This window comes from Elephantulus edwardii, unplaced genomic scaffold (genome assembly GCF_000299155.1).
Source record: "Elephantulus edwardii isolate Elephantulus edwardi_28Jun2011 unplaced genomic scaffold, EleEdw1.0 scaffold00061, whole genome shotgun sequence".
NCBI classification, from domain to species: domain Eukaryota; kingdom Metazoa; phylum Chordata; class Mammalia; order Macroscelidea; family Macroscelididae; genus Elephantulus; species Elephantulus edwardii.
Window position 1 is genome coordinate 8,823,588 of NW_006399811.1, and position 18,323 is coordinate 8,841,910.

The 18,323-nt window shown below is 37.7% G+C and overlaps 1 protein-coding gene across 1 annotated transcript in view; it reads left to right on the forward strand.

The window, feature by feature from the left end:
- AXDND1 (axonemal dynein light chain domain containing 1) overlaps positions 1-18,323 on the forward strand; it is a 245,076-nt gene that overhangs the window by 180,338 nt on the left and 46,415 nt on the right. The window contains exons 19-20 of the mRNA XM_006887769.1: positions 8,059-8,258; positions 9,606-9,708. Of these exons, the coding sequence (XP_006887831.1) occupies positions 8,059-8,258; positions 9,606-9,708 (303 nt within the window). The remainder of the gene's footprint in view (positions 1-8,058; positions 8,259-9,605; positions 9,709-18,323) is intronic.

Genomic DNA, 18,323 nt, shown 5'->3' on the forward strand with positions numbered 1-18,323 from the left:
CAGCAAGCGTGACTTGGCCTCTCCAGCCATGGAGCCCTTTTAATAGTGCTGCTTCCAGCTCAGCCCCGGGGTCGCCATCTTCCAGACAGACCCTGGCCTGGGCACGATGTCTGAAGACAAGAGCTGTGGCGGCCACTTCCAGAACCATTGCTCTGCGCCTGTCAGCTTCAGCTGAAGGCATACTCTCCCACCCGCTGTCGCTTTCCAGGGAGGCGGCGTGAGGCAGACACTCAGCCCGTGCCTGGTGGGCGCGTAGTGAGCACCATGGCCATGTGGGGGTCCCCCTCGTAGTGGGCAGCAGGGACCCAGCGAGACTGCCGCTGGCTGGGCTGCAAAGGAAAGAGACAGGGAGGGCCACAGTGAGGGGAGCGGGTTCTAGGGCGGGAGCACGAGCCTCGGAGAACTTGTGGATCTTTAAACCAAAATAGCATGAAATAATTTTCCAAAGATTGCCTTCCTTTTCTACTTCCATTTTTCAGATTATAATAATCTAAATCCATACAGGACTACTACTTAGAATGCACTTAATCCTTTATTGTCATTGTTGCTGTTATGTGCCGTTGCTTGTTGTTAGGTGTCATCAAATCACCTACAACTCATAGTGACCCTGTGAACAGCAGATCTGATGTTTGAAGAGGACCTGGCTCTAGAGACATTACCTCCAATGTCAGATAGATCTTGGCAGAAAGCAGAGAATACCAGAGGAGAGTCTATCTGTGTTTAATTTGCTATGCAAAGGCATTTGACAGTGTGGATCACATGTGGCTAACCTTGAGGAGAATGGGAATCCAAGAACACTTGTGCTCATGTGAAACTACACTTAGGCCAGGAAGCAGTCCTCAGAGCAAGGAAACACTGCATGATTCAAAATCAGGAAAGGAGTGTGTCAGAGATGCATCCTGTCTCTATACCTTTTCAATCTATATGCAAAACGAATTATTCAGGAGGCTGGGCTTTATGAGGAGGAATGTGGCATCAGGATTGGAGGAAGATTTAACAACCTGCATTATGCAGATGATACAGCCTTTCTTACTGAAACTTAAGAGGGCCTGGAGAGTTTGCTGCAGAAGGTTGAGGACATTAGTCTTCAATATGGATTGAAGCTCAACATCAAGAAGACAAAGATTCTTACCACTGGGCCAATTGGCAGCACCATGATAGATGGAGAAGAGATTGAGGCTGTTAGTTTTAGGTTGTTCAGCTCCACAATCAAAACTCTTGGTACCAGCAGTAAGGAAATCAAACAATGAATTGTATTGGGAAAACCCACTGTCGGGGACCTCTTCACAGTACAGAAGAGCAATGATGTCAGTCTGGAGATTGAGATGCACCTGATCCAGGCTACGGTCTTCCCAATTGCTTGCTATGCATCTAACTAAGGATGACTGAGGAAGGGTCTATGCTTTTGAGCTGTGATTCTGGAGAAGAGTGTTGAATATACCATAGACTGCCAAGACAACAAAAAAGGTATGTCCTGGAGAGGGTGAAAGCGGGCTGCTCTCTTGAGGCAAGGATTTTGAGACTCCATCTAACATACTTTGGGCAGGTATCCAGGAGGGACCAGTCCGTGGAGAGGGACATTATACTTACAAGGGTTGAGGAGACGAAGACCCAGGATGAGATGGATTGACCCAGTGACTCGAGAAATGGGACTAGGTCTGTCAAAGAAGATGAGATTGGCTCAGGATAGAGCAGGTTTTAGAGCTAATGTACATAGGGTCACTATGAATCACAGGCAACTAGATGTACCTTAACAACAACAAAATACCATCCTCACTGATATGCTCAAGTCCATTGTAAAAATCTCTTTGGCAATTCATATTATTGGACATTTTCTCTTTCGCTGACTCTCCACCTTTCCCAACATGATGCCTTTACCTAAGGATTGGCCCCTCCTAATAACATGGCCAAAGTATGTGAGATGAAATTTCACCATCCTTGACTCTAAGGAGCACCCTTGCTGCACCTCCTCCAAGACAGATTTATTTATTCTGGTGGCATTCCATGTGATATTCAATACTCTTCTCCAATACCACAACTTAAAGACATCAACAATTCTTCTTTAATTCATATTCATTGTCCAGCTTTAAGATACATAGGAAGTAATTGAAAATACCATGGCTTGCATTAGGTGCACTTCAATCTTTAAACTGACATCCTTCCTCTTTAGCACTTTGTAGAGCTCCTTGACAGCAGATTTTTCCCAGTGTAACATCTTTTGATTTCTTGTCTGCTGTTCCCTTGGGTATTGAATTTGTCCATTCCTCTGTTTTCAAATTTATCAGGATACAGCTTTTCATAATATTCTGATATTGTAGATTTAGTTTCCTCTGGTCCTGTTGTGATGTCACCTCACCTCTATCACTCTTTAATCAAGTTATTTGTGACTTCTCTTGTTTTTCTTTTGTTAAGTTTGCCAATGGTTTGTCAATTTTATTGACCCTTTTGAAAACCCAGCTCCTGGTTTTGTTGATGGTTTCAATTCTTTTTCTGTTCTCTATCGTGTTGATTTCAGTTCTTATTCTCATAATTTCATTTCTTCTAAAGACTGCGGGGTTAGATTATTGTTCTTTTTTTATTTGATGAAGGTGTTGTCTTAGATAATGTATTTTTTCCCCTTTCTTAATTTTTTATGTGTTTGCTTATTGCTATGAACTGCCCCCCGAGGAGTGCCTTAGTAGTCCCAGATGTTTTGGCACATTGTATTTTCATTATTGTTTTGAGGAACTTTTTATATCATTCTGTATTTCTTCTATAACTGAATTGTGTTCTAGAAGGGTATAATTTAACTTGCACGTGGGTGGTTTTATAAGCTTTATCCTCTTTAATTTCTATTTATATAGCATTGTGGTCTGAGATGATACTTTGTATTATTTCAGTGTTTTTTAATTTGTTGAAGCTTGCTTTGGGCCCTAATATGTGATCAGTTCTGGAGAATGTACTACCATGTGCACTTGAGAAGAAAGCTAATTGAGTTTTTGTTGATTACAGTACCTGTAATACATACACAAGGTTGAGTTGGCTGATTGTGTAGTTTAGATCTTCTGTATTTCAAGTTTCTTTTGAGTTCCCCTGTCCTTTATTGAGAGTCTCTTTCCATATTGTTGTGCTGTCACTTTCTTTTAACTGTTGCTTTATGCATACTGCAGGTCTGTAATGTGGGCTTTTAATCGTTATTTAGTGCTTTTCTTTTGTGGTGGTATTCATCTTGAAGTCTGTTTTATCAAAGATTAGTATTACCACTCATGCTTTTGTGTAGATGCCATTTGCTTGGTATATTTTTTCATAGCCTTTAATGTTTAGTCTGTCTTTCTCCTCATTTCTTAGGTGTATTGCTTACAGAAAACATATTGATGAGCTTTGTTTTTTACCCATTCTGCTACTATTTTTCTCTTGATTGATGCATTTAGTCCATTCATATTGAGTGTGATTATTAACAGGCCAGGTTTATCATTGCCATTTTGTCATGTTTCTTCTTCTGTTGTTTCTGATTTCTAATGGTCCATCCACTTTTCTTTGGTGTCTCTGTGTAAAGGACTTCCTTAAAAGTTCTTGTAGATTTGGTCTTGTTTTCACAAATTTCTCAAGTTCCTTCTTTTCTGCAAAAGATCTTGTTTCTTTTCATATCTGATTGACAGCTTTGCTGGGTACAGGATCCTTAGATGGAAATTATTTCTTTCTACTTTCTGTATATATTAGCCCATTGTCTTCTTATTTGCATGGCTTCTGCTGAGAAATCAGAACTTAATCTTGCTGCTTTTCTTTTGTAGGTGATTCCTTTCTTGCACTACTTTTAGTATTCTATCCCTATCTTGTAGTTTGGATAATTTATCTATGATACATCTTGATGGGTTTTACAGGGAATATAATCTATTTGGTGTTCGCTGAGTTTCTTGAATGTGGATTTCCTTCTTCATAATACCTGGGCATTTTCTTTCAGTAACTCTTCCACAATTTTCTCAGGGATTTTTCTGACCCTCTCATATTCTGGAATTCCATCTATACACATGTTGTTCCTTTTGTTATCATCCCACATGATTCTAGTATTTTCTTCATTTTCTTTATGTTTCATCTCTGATTTATCTTCTAGTATGTTTCCTTCAAGGTTCTTTGTCTTCCACTTCACAGATTCTCTGCTCCATATCTTCTGTTGTGCTTTTTTTGTCCGTCCAGAATGTTAGACACTTCTGCCATTTTGGTCTAAATATCCTTAACACGTTGCCGCACACTTTTAAAATTGACAACAGTGCTTAGAAACATATTTGCCGTCATTTGCGGCAACATGTTAATTGCATTTTTGTTCATTTCTGTTATTTCCAGGACTGTGTTGGCTGTTCCTTCTCTATCATGGGATGATTTTTTAAGTTCTTACACTTCTTTATCTATAATATCAATCCTTCCATCCACTTTTGCTTTTCCTTTCATGATTGTGCAAATTACAGTCTAGAGACTAAATTGCCCTTAATCCAGGCAATTACTTGCTATGCTTCAGAGAGCTGGACAGTGACTAAGTATGACAGAAGAAAAGAATCATTGCTTTTGAATTTTGGTGCTGGAGAAGAGTCTTGAACAGACCATGGCCTGCCAAGAAAACAAATGGGTCTCAGAGAGGGTGAAACCAAGTTTCTCCTTAGAGGCTAGGATTTTGAATCTCCATCTCACAGTGGACCAGGAAGATACCAGTCCTTGGAGAAGGACATCATGTTTGAAAAGTGGAGGGACAGCACAGGAGAGGAAGCCCCTGGATGAAATGGATTAATACAGTGACTGGGGCAATGAAGGCTAGAGTATCACAATCAATGAGACTGGCTTAGGACAGGGCAGGGTTCAGAGCTGCTGCACATAGTGTCGCTATGGGTCACAGGCATCTCAGTGTCACATAACAACAGCAGCAACAATATATTTCTTCTTGTTCCCTGTCTCTAGATTATTTGCTTTCTTAATGGCTTCTGTTGTTTCTTCCATCACTTGTACTTCTTCTGTAGCTTTTCAAGGAACTTCTTATCAATATAGTTCTTCTGGTTCCCTACCTCTAGGGTATTCCCTTTATTTGCAGCTTCCATTGTTTCTTGGATCATTTGTACTTTCATCTGTAGCTGTTTGAATGCCTCCATTTGAACATAGATAGATATTCTATGCCTTCCTGATTCTGTTGTGTTCATTGCCTCTGTAATATTGTCTGCTTTTTTATGGAGAAGGCTTAATTTGTCTTTTCACAATGTGAAAAGCCTGCTGCTTTCTTGACATTATGTAAAGTTTTTATTGATAATGTTAGGCCATTTCTATTGTGCCTGCCTAAGGTTGTTGATAGATCTTATTTTTGTGATGTTATTGATTAGTTGCCAGCTTAAAATATTCAGTCTATGGGATGAGCTACTCACTCTACTGAAAGTCCTTTCTGGGAAAATTTGCCTTTCCTGAAGTCCTTCAGGGTCTCTCTGCTTTGTAATTCAACCTTGCAGAATTCTTGTTCTACTTGAGCAGTTTCTGTCCAAGAGAGTTTCAAGTGAGCTCTCTTTCTCATAGCTCAGGGTGCCAGCTGAGAAGGTCTTTCCCCAGTGTGTAGCTCTCTGTCCCAAACTCTCTTCTTTTTGGTACCTGGGATGGCCCACAACAGTGGAGACAGGGATCCCCCAGTGGAGAGACCTTTCCTTAGAGGAGTTTTATGTTGTAGTCTTTGATCTTCTACAGCAAGAGCTTCAGGTCCTCCTTACTTTGGGCAAACAAGATTGTTTCCTCTGTATAACACAGATTGTTGATGATTCTTCCTACAAACCAGATGCCATATTCTTCTTAATAAAGTACAACTTTTCATATTATTTTCTCACCATACATATTGAATAATTATGGTGAAGAATGCAGTCCTGACACACACCTTCTTTTCTTTTAAACCATGAAGTGTTCCTTTGCTTCTGTTTGGATGATGCCTCTAGGTCTAAATATAGTTTTTGTTTGAGTGTAATTAAGTGCTCTGTGATTCCAATTCTCCTCAATGTTAGCCATAATTTGTTATGATCCACAGACTCAAATGCCTTTGCACAGTCAATAGAACTCACATATACTTTCTTCTGGTATTCTCTACTTTCTTCCACGATCAATCTTACATCAGTAATGATATCATTGGTACCATCACTTTTCCAATTCTTATAGTTGTTGTTTTTGTTATGGACTGTCAAGTTGACTATGACTCAGAGTGACCCTGTGAACAATGGCTCTGAACCCTGCCCTGACATAGAGCCAACCTCACCATCCTGATGCACTTTTTACCCCATTGTCACTGTATCAATCCATCTCATCCAGGGTCTTCCTCTCTTGTATTTACCATTCACTTTTCCAAACATGATGTCCTTCTCCAAGTTCCTTTATATACCCCTGTTATAATAACTCATTTTCATAGCTATTATATCTATATATACACCTCATAACTACTCTGCCTACAAAATTTGCAAGATTGTAAATTACTTGAGGAACTATCTGTATCCATAATAATTGGTACACTAAATATATTTAAAAATAAAGAACAATATTTCAACAGGCTAAAGATGAAAAGCAAGCAAGCAAATATGAAACTAGTTCCCCAGAGTAGCCGCTGCAAATTCAAGTCATTCTTGGAATGGTCAGTTCACTTCCAAGAAATTACAAAATTCACTGTAAGAATGTAAAAGGCATGTGAGAAAGACAGGAGAAAGAAATTTAATCAGGAGGAGCTCTCCTTAGAATTTCCATCAGATATCTGCTTGCTAGCACAGGAATTCATTTACCGTATCACACATAAGAAAAATGGTGTTCACCAACATAGTATTTGGGCTACAATTCTGAATTGAATCCAGTCTTTAGCTTCAGTATATACCCAGGAGCTCAAAATGTAAAAGGAGCAGGATGACAGATCTAGGAGAGATCTGCCCCATGCACTCCAGTATTGGTGAGGAATCAGCAGACACAAGGGCTCTGGTGAGTATGAGCCTCTGTTTTCCAAGTCTGTTTGCCATATCCTCTGGATTTCACTTTTAGCACTAGTATTGTAAAAGAAGAAAAGAAAATTATTAACAAGTCAAGTTAAGTTAAGTTAAGTTAAGTTAAGGTTTATTAAGGCAAAAAACTTTTGAACAGAAAGTACCAAAGCAGAAAGTTGCTGCTGCTTAAGCAACACAGACAGGGACTTTTAAAGGCAGTTAAGAGATTTCCAGAAAGGAATTTAAAAATTTACAAAACCAAGATTTTTTTCCCCCTGTCATTAGTTTTGTAAGTATATTTGAGGGGTTGTTTTTTTGGGGGGTGGGGGGGAATTAATGGAGTCTGGGAGTCAGGAATATTTTTAACTGTCAGATTGTTGTTTTCAAAGCATTTTGGCAATTAGAACAATTTAACAGTTCTCTATTGTCCTGTCAAGATTTGTAGCTGGCACAAATAGCTATTTTCATTTATTCTTCAAAAGGTCCTTTTAACTGGATAAATTGTGTATACTGCACTAAAACAGATGAGGGACTGAATAATTTAAAAGCGATGTATGATAGGGTATTATGGTCATCACAAGAGTCCACAATTAAGGTTGCATAGTGGAATGTACTTGGGGCGGTTGGTGGGAGGGGTGCAGGGGGATTGCGTGCAGGGAGGGAGTCTTTTACTTTTGAAAGAGAGGAGCAAACTGGGGGGTGGGGGGAGAGGGCTGGGCGGGGAGAGAAGTGCAGCAATGAATGAATGGAAATCCAAATTCTCTGTAAATGTTCATGAAAATTATTTTAAAAAAGATATTATTAAAACATTTAAATTTTTTTTAAAAAAGGTCCTTTTAGTTGGCACAAAGAACTATTAATTTTTAGTTAATACTTAACACCGACCTTAGCCGCTTCTCTTTCTGGGAACTTACCATGAATATGTAGTGACTGAAATTCTTAAGTGGTGCCATCTATGTGATCAGATTTCTACATTTGGTACATATTTTATTTCTTAAAAATAGGCCCTGGTGTGAAAAAACTATGCATATGAATATTATAAGTAAACCAATATAGGATTAAAAATAAAAAGAAAAAAATTAAGTCATTTTTGGTTTTTTAACAGATGGATGAATTGCATGTATCTATGATCCAGTGGATGGTGAAGTTGCTGATTTTAATGGTACCTGATTGTAGTGATCGCGACACTCTTCCAGTAGCTGAGGGTGAAAATGCTGAGACCCGTGTGACAGGAATTGCAGAGTTAGAGTTAGATGCAATTGAACTGGTCAAAAAATTGGCCCAATTCTCTTTCTACTTGACCAGGTGAAACTATCTGATAATTTTATTGCTTCCCATTTCATGATTAAATGTAACTTAAAGCAGAAAAGAGAAAAGCAGTGAAGTAGCCGCAACACGAGATTGGTGAATAAACCTTGGAATTAATACTAGTCCAATTATTTTTATTTATTTTAATGAACATTTACAGAGATTTTGGATTTCCATTCATGCATTGTTGCATTCTTCTTCCTGCCCACCCCTCTACCCCTCAGTTCGCTCTTCTATTTGAAGAGTAAAAGAAAAATCCCTTCATTGGTATACAGTCCCCACCCTATAGCCCTGAGTACACTCCACTATGCAACCTTCATTCTGGACTCTTGTCATAACCATATTACCCAATCATATATCGCTTTTAAACTGTTCTAATTTTTGTGCAACAATGAATGAGTGGAAACCCAAAATCTCTGTAAATGTTCATTAAAATTAGTAAAATTTAATTAAAAAAAGAAAAAAAACTCTTCTAATTTTTAAAGTAGACTCAACACAGTGCCCATTTGGAATATGAAATGGTGACATTAGATTACTTGAAAAATAACCTTAGCCTAGGTAAGTATCAGTGTGTGCTCAGTGGTAAGATTTGATAAATAAGACCCATCTACTTGCATGGCACCCTAATGTAAGAAGTTGCACTGCAATCCCATGGGCACATGGTTCGGATCCACCAGTTGGTGCACAGGAGAGTGATAGATAGTCTCTTTCCATGTCATTTACTGCTTCTTCTGGAAGGGTCAGCTATGAGTCAGTTCCATCTCAATGGCACCCAGCAGCAACTTGCATAAATAATTTGCAGCTTTTTTCCCTTCTGCATATGATGTTTTTGGGAAGGAGGAATGAAAGGGAAGGGGGAAGAGTTTATGAAGAAATTTATATTTTCTTGTATGATTTTATATAAAATTGAATGTATAGTGTTTTGATTTACCTTGTTATTATTACTAAATTCAGCCAAAATGTCTCTTTAAAAGTACAAGATCGAAATTTTATGCATGCAAGAAAATTTTCACCAAATAAAAATAGAGTTTTAAAAATTGTAATTTATTTAATATGAAAGGAATTACCACTATATTATTTTATTTCAAAAATTAGCTTTTATCCCAAGGAGAATCTAGCCAAATTTCCCCTTCACTTCCAGTCAGTGTTGTCAGTGGGCAAGAGTGAGAGGAATTGGGGGAGGGGGATGAAGAGAACATAGGTAAGGAATTAGGAAAGAGACAGATTATTCTCCTTAATGAATCAGTAGCTGAACTAGTATGTTAAACTTCTACAGAATCGAATTTTTAAACAGGAGAGGAATCAACAGCAAGTAGATTATTCTGTGTATCCTTTTCTTCTTAGTTGTTGCAAAGGAATGATTACAGAAACTACAATAACTCTAAGTAAGTCAGCGCGTTTACAAATAGAGCCTGCAAAAGAACAGCATGAGCTCAAGAATATGAAGGTAATAATTCTGTATTCCTTAAAGTTGTTACTTATTATTTTTATTGTTCTTTATAACACACTGACATACCTGAAGTGTATAATTTTGTAAGTTTTAAATATATGCATACAACCATACACTGATCACTACACTCAAGATGTTGGGCACATTCAGTTCCCAAAGTTTCCATGTAAACTTTGATAATCCATCTTTCCAGTCACCTTTTGTCCTCAGGCAGTACACTCAATCAGCAGAGTCTAGTTTTCTATAATTTTAATAAACAGGCTCATTTGATATCTACTCTTTTTGTCTTGACTTCTTTCACTGAACTTCTGTTTTGAGATTTATAGATCTTGTTGCTTAAATCACAAGCCCATGATTTTTAATGATGATTGGCATTTCACAAATGGAACAAAGCTTGAATTTTTTTCAAGATTTCATTTTACTTGGATCATTTATTCCCACAGTAGCTATTGTTGTTATATGCCATCAAGTTTAAACCAACTCTTAGCTGACTGTCTCTTCCTCCCCTCCCCTGGTTAGGTTTTCAGAGGCTATAAATCACACAAAAGGAAAATCTCTATCTTCCTCCTACAAAGTAACCAGTCGATTCTAACTGCCTACCCTTGGATGGCCAATACAACTTAGACCACTAGACCTAGCAGTAATCAAAATATTTTGCTGTCAAGGACTTCTCTAAAATACTAAAAGGCAATTATGTCAGTTGAAAGACTAAGATGAGCCTGCTTTAAGACACGGTCTTTTCAGTTGCTTTCTATGCGTCTGAAAGTTGGACAGTGAATAAAGAAGACTAGAGAAGAATCTGTACCTTTGAATTGTGGTATTGGAGAAGAGTACTTCTCCAATATGTTAAAAGAACAACAAATCTTATCATGGAGAGCATACAGCTAGAGTATTCTTTAGAGGCAAGAGTAGTGCTCTCTTTGGCAGCACATATACTAAAATTAGAGACAAGAGTAGTGAAGCTTAGTATATTGTGCTTCAGCATGTTGTCAGAAGGGGCCAATTCTTAGATAAAGGCACTGGAAAAGGTAGAGTGTTAGAAAAACAGAGGAAGGAAGAACTTCAGCAGGATGGACTGACTGACACCATGACTGTACGATGGGCTCGACCATAGCAGAGACAGTGAGGATGGTGAAGGGTAGGGCATGGCTGCAATCAGTAGTCAATGTTGCTATGAATCCTTGTTGGCTCTAAAGCACACAACAACACCACTTATTTCATTGAATGGTTATGTATAATTTGTTATTTGTTGACTGATGTTTCATTGTTTCTAGATTATTATTCACTAAAGTATCAATGAATATATACAAATCATTGAAAGGATATATAAATTCATTACTCTTGGGTACATATTTTTTATCAATAACTGAATTGTATGGTACAAGCATGTTTAATTTTTAAAGAAACTAGTAGTGTGCCATTGTGAATTAATTAATATTTTATTAATGACAAATAATGTTGAATATCTTTTCATGTACTTATTATCTCTATATGTTGTTATGTGCTGTCAAGTCGTTTCCAACTCATAGCGACCCTATGCACAACAACCCTAAACCCTGCTCTATCCTGCGCCAACCACACCGCCTCTGACACACCCATCCCGATTACCCCAGTCACCTAATCAATTCATCTCATAGAGGGTCTTGCCCTCTTGCGCTGTCCCTCCACCCTCCCAAGCATGATGTCCCTCTCCAAGGACCCGTCCCTCCTGGCAACATGTCCAAAGTATGTCAGACGAAGCCCCAGAATCCTTGCCTCCAAGGAGTAGCTTGGTTTAATCCTCTCCAGGATGAATCTGTTTGTTTTCCTGGCAGTCCATGGTACATTCAGTACTCTTCTCCAGCACCACAGCTCAAAAGCATCCACTCTCCTTCTGTCCTCCCTAGTCATTGTCCAACTCTCTGATGCATAACAAGCGATTGCAAAGACCATGACCTGTATCAGGCGCACCTTAGTCTCCAGAGAAACACTGTTGCTCCTGAGTACCTTAGAGAGGTCCCTAACAGCAGACTTTCCCATCGCGATACACTTTTTGATTTCCTGACTGCTGGTGCCAAGAGTGTTGACTGTGGAGCTGAGCAAACTGAAGCTGTGAACACTCTCAATCTCTTCATCATCCATCCTGACGCTGCCAATTGGTCCAGTGGCGAGAATTTTTGTCTTCTTGACATTGAGCCTTAGTCCATACTGAAGGCTGCAGTTTTTGACCCTTCGCAGCAAGTGCATGAGGTCCTCCTCAGTTTCAGCAAGCAGGGTTGTAGTCTTTCTCTTTTTTTAGCAAAACAAGTGAAAAAAATTTATTAAGGCAATAAGGCAGAGGCATAGTTAATGAAAGGTAGACTATGCAAATGAGTTAAAGTGAAAAAGAATGGAGAAAAGGGATAAAGGATCTGTGGAAAAGGCAGGTGTGAAACAAACTGCACATGATACTATCAGCAGAAAAGGAAATGGAAAGAGCCATATATGCTTTTAAAAATTAAAAAAAACCTAAGATTTAAAACATATTTTTGTGAGAGACGTAATTCACCCCATAATAATGCCCATAGTCTCACAACTGATATTTTACCATCCACTATTTTGTTCTGTTTTTTGTTTTTCTGCTTTTGGTCCACTACAACAGGCTCAATATATATTATCATCCTTCATTTCTTAAACCGTCTTTCACCCCATAAATGAATTTTAAACCTTTTGCTTCATACTGGTCATTTATTTACACATGGTGAGAGAAATAATTCAGTCTCAAAAGAATAGATATTATATGAGCCCACAATACTGAAAGGCTAAAAAGGTTTATACATAGGAACACTCATTCTTGGATGGCTACCAGTGATGAGAAGGGAGGGACAGGAGAGTAAAATCCGTACATAGATAACATGGGTGAAGAGAAAAGCAATATATAAGGGGATTAAAAAATTTATTTTCCCCACGTGCGCCCCAGTCCTTTCTACCTATACCATACTGGTATGAAAACTATGAGTCCCACCAGTCCACGGATCAATGCCCTCTTTAAATTTTGGATTTTGGTGGGAGGCCTGCAAGGACAGAGGAGGGCTGGGCCAAGTATCTTCCCACATGCACCCCAGTCCTTTCTACCTATACCACACAGGTATGGAAACTACGAGTCCCAGCAGTCTGCGGGTCAATGCCTTCTTTAAATTTTAGGCCCTTGGGCCAGGAAAACAAAAATATATACCAAAAATATAGGATTTATCAACCTCCGCTGAAAAACTCATGTACCATTGAGGATTAAGTTACTTTAGAGAACAAACTACTGTCTGGCCTGACCATGTTGGTCCCTCTAACTCAAACAACAGGTAGATCCTGGGCATTGCCACAGAGGTGAGAAGCCATTTCCAGAAGGAAACAACAGGCTTCCTCCTTCATTATTCACGTCCCCCCATACCCCTTCCTATGTGTATCAGTGACTGTTTCTCCCCTCCCCACTCACGTGAGCATCTGAGTGTGCATGCACCCTACATGCGTCTGCTCATGTTACTGCCCAACCTTCTCCTGAGGCAGTGATATAAAATAAAAAACCAGGTATCCCTTCAGAAATGGAAAAGCTCTACCACATCAATGTCCCCAAAGAAGCATGGTACCTCACTTGCCATGCAAGCCCAAAGCACAACATTACCCCCCCCAAAATGACACATTAGCAATGGATTTCATGAAGCCAGAAAGTGTGATGGAACTTTCTGATACAGAGGTTAAAAAAAAAAAAAAGATTGAATATTTTCAATGGATGAAAACAAACTTGATGAATTACAGGACACTGCAAACAAAAAAATCAGGAGAAGATTTAAAAAAAAAAATCAATTCAAAACAATGCAGATAAAACAAACAAGGCATTAGAGGCACTAGAAAACCAAGAAACCATGATTGAAATTAGGTCCACTGTTTCAGATGCTGTCAACATGATGGAGGGACACACAAACAGAGTTGAAGAGATGGAACACAGAATCAGTGAAACAGAAGATAGAATTGGCACCACAGATCTGATTGAGCAAAAAGCAGAATCAAAAAAGGAGGAAACAGAAGAAAACCTAAGAATAATCTGGATACCAACAAAAGAAATAACATTCGCATCGTAGGAATCCCAGAACAGGAAGAAGCACGTAAATGCACCGAAAAAGTTTTAGAAGAATTACTAGAGGAAAACTTTCTAGGCATAATGAAGAATGAGAGAATATATATTCAAGAAGCTGAGCTAACACCATGTAAACCAGACCCCAAAAGAAAAACACCAAGGCATATCATTGTCAAATTTTCCAGAACCAAAGATAAGAATTCTGAAAGCAATGAAAGAGAAACAAAGAGTAACTTATAAGGGAGAGCAGATAAGATTAAGTGCCGATTTCTCAGCAAAAACCATGCGAGCAAGAAGACAATGGAATGGCATATATCAAACACTCAACACAACTGTCAACCAAGAATACTGTGCCCAGCATAATTGTCCATCAAATATGAAGGAGAGATCAAGATATTCCAGAAATACAGAACCTAAGGGAATTTGTAAAAACAAGACCAGCCTTACAGGAAACACTGAGAGATGTCCTTCATACAAAGATGCCACAGAAAACAGAATGGACTAAAGTAACTAACAACAAAGCCAAAAAGAATTGAGCAAAATGATAACAATAAAACTTTAATAAACCTCTCAATAATCACACTGACTGTGGATGGTTTAAATGCACCACTGAAGATAAAAAGAGTAGCAGATTGGATAAAAAGACCAAAATCCATCAATATGTTGTCTATAAGAGACACATCTGAAAAATGAAGATAAAGACTAAAAATAAAAGATCAGAAAAAAATATACCAAGCAAATGGCAACCAAAAAAAAAAAACAAAAAACAGCAGGAGTAGCAATACTAATCTCCGATACAATAAATTTTAATGCAAAAATCATCACAAAGGACAAAAAAGGTCACTACATAATGCTCAAAGGGTCAATTTAACAAGAGGACATAACAATATTGAATAGCTATGCACCAAATGAAAGACCTGCAAAATATATAAAACAAACATTAACAAAACTGAAAAAGGAAATAGACAGCATGGCTTTAGTACTTGGGGCTTCAATAGACCACTCTCAAGAAAAGATAGAACTACCAGAAAGAATGTCAACAAAGACACTCAAGAATTAAACCACACAATAAACCAACTCAATCTCATAGATGTTTATAGGCTAATGCACTCCCAAAAAGCACAGTATACCTCCAATGTGCGTGGAACGTTCTCCAGAATAGGTCACATTCTATGTCACAAGGCAAGCATCAACAAATTAAAAAACATGGAAATTATACAAAGTATCTTCTCAGACCACAATGCTACAAAATTTGAAATTAATAACAAGAGGATAAAGGAGAAAAAAAACAACATTTGGAAGCTGAACAACAACTTGCTTGAACATGAGTGGGTACTAGAAAAAATAAAAAATGATATAAAAAGTTTCTTGAAACAAACTTACCAAAACCTCTGCAAAACAGAAAAAGCAGTAATCAGAAGACAATTTATAGCAATAAACAAACACATTAAGAGGCAGGAAAAAAATGACCATTGACTCTCTAACCCAACAGCTCCAACAAATTGAAAAATAACAGCAAGAAAACCTGACACCCTCTAAAAAAACAAATTATAAAAATTAGAGCAGAAATAAATGAGATAGAAAACAAAAAACAATTGAAACATCAACAAAACAAGGAGTTGGTTCTTTGAAAAGGTCAATAAAATCGATAAACTGCTAGCAAAACAAACGAAAAAAAAAAAGAAAGAGAAGACACAAATAATCCAAATAAGAGATGGGACAGGCAACATCACAACAGAACCAACTAAAATAAAAAGGCTAACATTAGAATGTTATGAAAAACTATACTCAAAGAAATATGAAAACCTAGAGGAAATGGACAAATACTTAGATAGGCACAGCCTACCTAAACTGACAGAAACGGAAAGTGAACATCTGAACAGACGCATTACAAAAGAAGAAATTGAAAAAGTAATAAAACAACTTCCAAGCAAAAAACTCCCTGGGCCAGATGGTTTTACAAGTGAATTTTGTCAGAGAAGAACTGTCACCAATTCTACATAAACTATTTCAGGAAATAGAAAAAGATGGAATTCTCCCAGATTCATTTTATGAAGCAAACATATCCGTAATACCAAAGCCAGGTAAAGCCACCATCAAAATAGAAAACTATAGGCCAATATATCTTATGAATCACATCAATGCAAAAATCCTGAATAAAATCCTGGCCCATAGAATCCAAAGATATATTTTTTAAAAATAATAATTCTTCATGACCAAGTGGGATTCATAACAGGTATGCAAGGATGGTTCAAGATAAGAACCATCAGTGTAATTCATCACATTAGCAAAGCAAAGAACAAGAACCACATGATCCTATCAATTGATGCAGAAAAGGCCTTTGACAAAATTTGGCACCCTTTCCTGATTAAAACACTCTGCAAGATAGGATTAGAGGGACATTTCTTCAATGTAGTAAAAACTGTACACGCAAATCCGAGAGCCAACATCATTCTCAATAGAGAGAGATTAAAGGAATTCCCTTTGAGAACAGGAACTAGGCAAGGATGCCCACTATCTCCTCTCCTATTCAATATTGTATTAGAAGTCTTAGCAATAGCAATAAGATGAGACAAGGAAATAAGAGGTATCCAAATTGGCAAAGAGGAGGTAAAACTTTCTCTCTATGCAGATGATATGATAGTATACTTAGAAAACCCTAATGACTCAGCAAGGAAACTACTGGATATAGGTGACCCGTTCAGCAAAGTGGCAGGATACAAGATCAGCATACAAAAATCGATTGGATTTCTCTACAGTGTCAAAGAGAAAACAGAACTGGAGCTTAGAAAAACAATACTCTTCACAGTTGCTAAACACAAGATAAAATACCTGGGAGTAAATCTAACAAGAAGCACAAAGGATCTATTCAAAGAAAATTACAAAACATTACTACAAGAAACAAAAAGAGACCTGGAGAAGTGGAAGAATATCCCTTGCTCATGGATATAAAGACTCAATATTGTGAAAATGACAATACTACCAAAGGCAATTTACATATTCAATGCAATCCCAATGCAAATACCAATTCCATTCTTCAACGAGATGGAAAAGGCAATCTTCAATTTCATCTGAATTGGGAAGAGGCCTCGAACAAAGCTCTCCTTAAAAAGAAATAAAGTAGGAGTTATCTCACTTCCTGATTTCAAATAGTACTACACTGTCATGGTGGGCAAGACAGCGTGGTACTGGTATAATGACAGATATACAGATCTATGGAATAGAATAGAAAATCCAGAAATATGCCCATCTACCTATCGTCACTTAATTTTTGACAAAGAAATTAGATCAGTTAAGTGGGGAAATGACAACATTTTTAACAAATGGTCCTAATAAAATTGCAAAACTACCTGTAGAAAACTCAAGCAAGACCCACACCTCACTCCATACACAAAAAATAACTCAAAATGGATCATGGACTAAGGACTAAAACCAAGGACTATACATTCCATTAAAGAAAAATTTGGAAGAACTCTAGAAGTCTTAATCCACAACATAAACAGTCTTCCAAGGATCCTGAAAAATCTCCAACCAGGAGAGGTTAAAATGAATGGAACCTTCTAAGAATCAAATCCCTATGCACATCTAAAAACTTCTCAAACAGAGTAAAAAGGAAAGCCACAAATTGGGGAAAAATACTTGATAATGACATGTCAGATAAGGGACTTCTATCTAGAATTTATAAAATACTTGAACACCCCACAAGATAAAGGTAAATAACCCAGTTGAAAAATGGGCACAGGATATGAACAGACACTTCACCAAAGAAGACATTCAGACGGCCAACAAATACATGAAGAAATGCTCAAAATCCCTAGCTCTTAGAGAGATGCAAATCAAAACAACTATGAGATACCATCTTACCCCAGTAAGATTAGCAAAATTTAATAGAGCAGCAAACAACTAATGCTGGCAAGGTTGCAGAGAAACTGAAACTGCCACCCAGGCAGATATATGCACATTCATATTTATTGTGGCTTTATTCACAATAGCAAAGAGTTGGACACAAACTAAATGCCCATCAGCAAACGAATGGATAGAGAAGCTGTGGTATATTAGCGCAATGGAATACTATGATGCATTGAAAAACAAGAAACTAATGAAATATTATTCAAAATGGGTGACCCTGGAGGACATTATGCTGAGTGAAGTATCTCAGTCACAAAAGGACAAATACTGCACATTGCCACTGTTGTAGAACGGGACTGACATCAGGGTTGGGGTGAGATTGAGAAAAATTGGATAAATTATGTATACTGCATTGAAACAGATGAGGGGAGAACAGTTTAAAAGTGACATATGATTGAGTATTATGGTTATGACAAGAGTCCAGAATGAAGGTTGTATAGTGGAGTGTACTCAGAGTGGGTGGAGGGGGGATTGTATACTAATTAAGGAATTTTTCTTTTACTTTTCAAAGAGAAGAGTAAATTGGGGGCAGAGGGGTGGGCAGGGAGAAAAATGCAACAATGCATGAATAGAAATCCAAAATATCTGTAAATGTTCATTAAAATTAATAAAATAA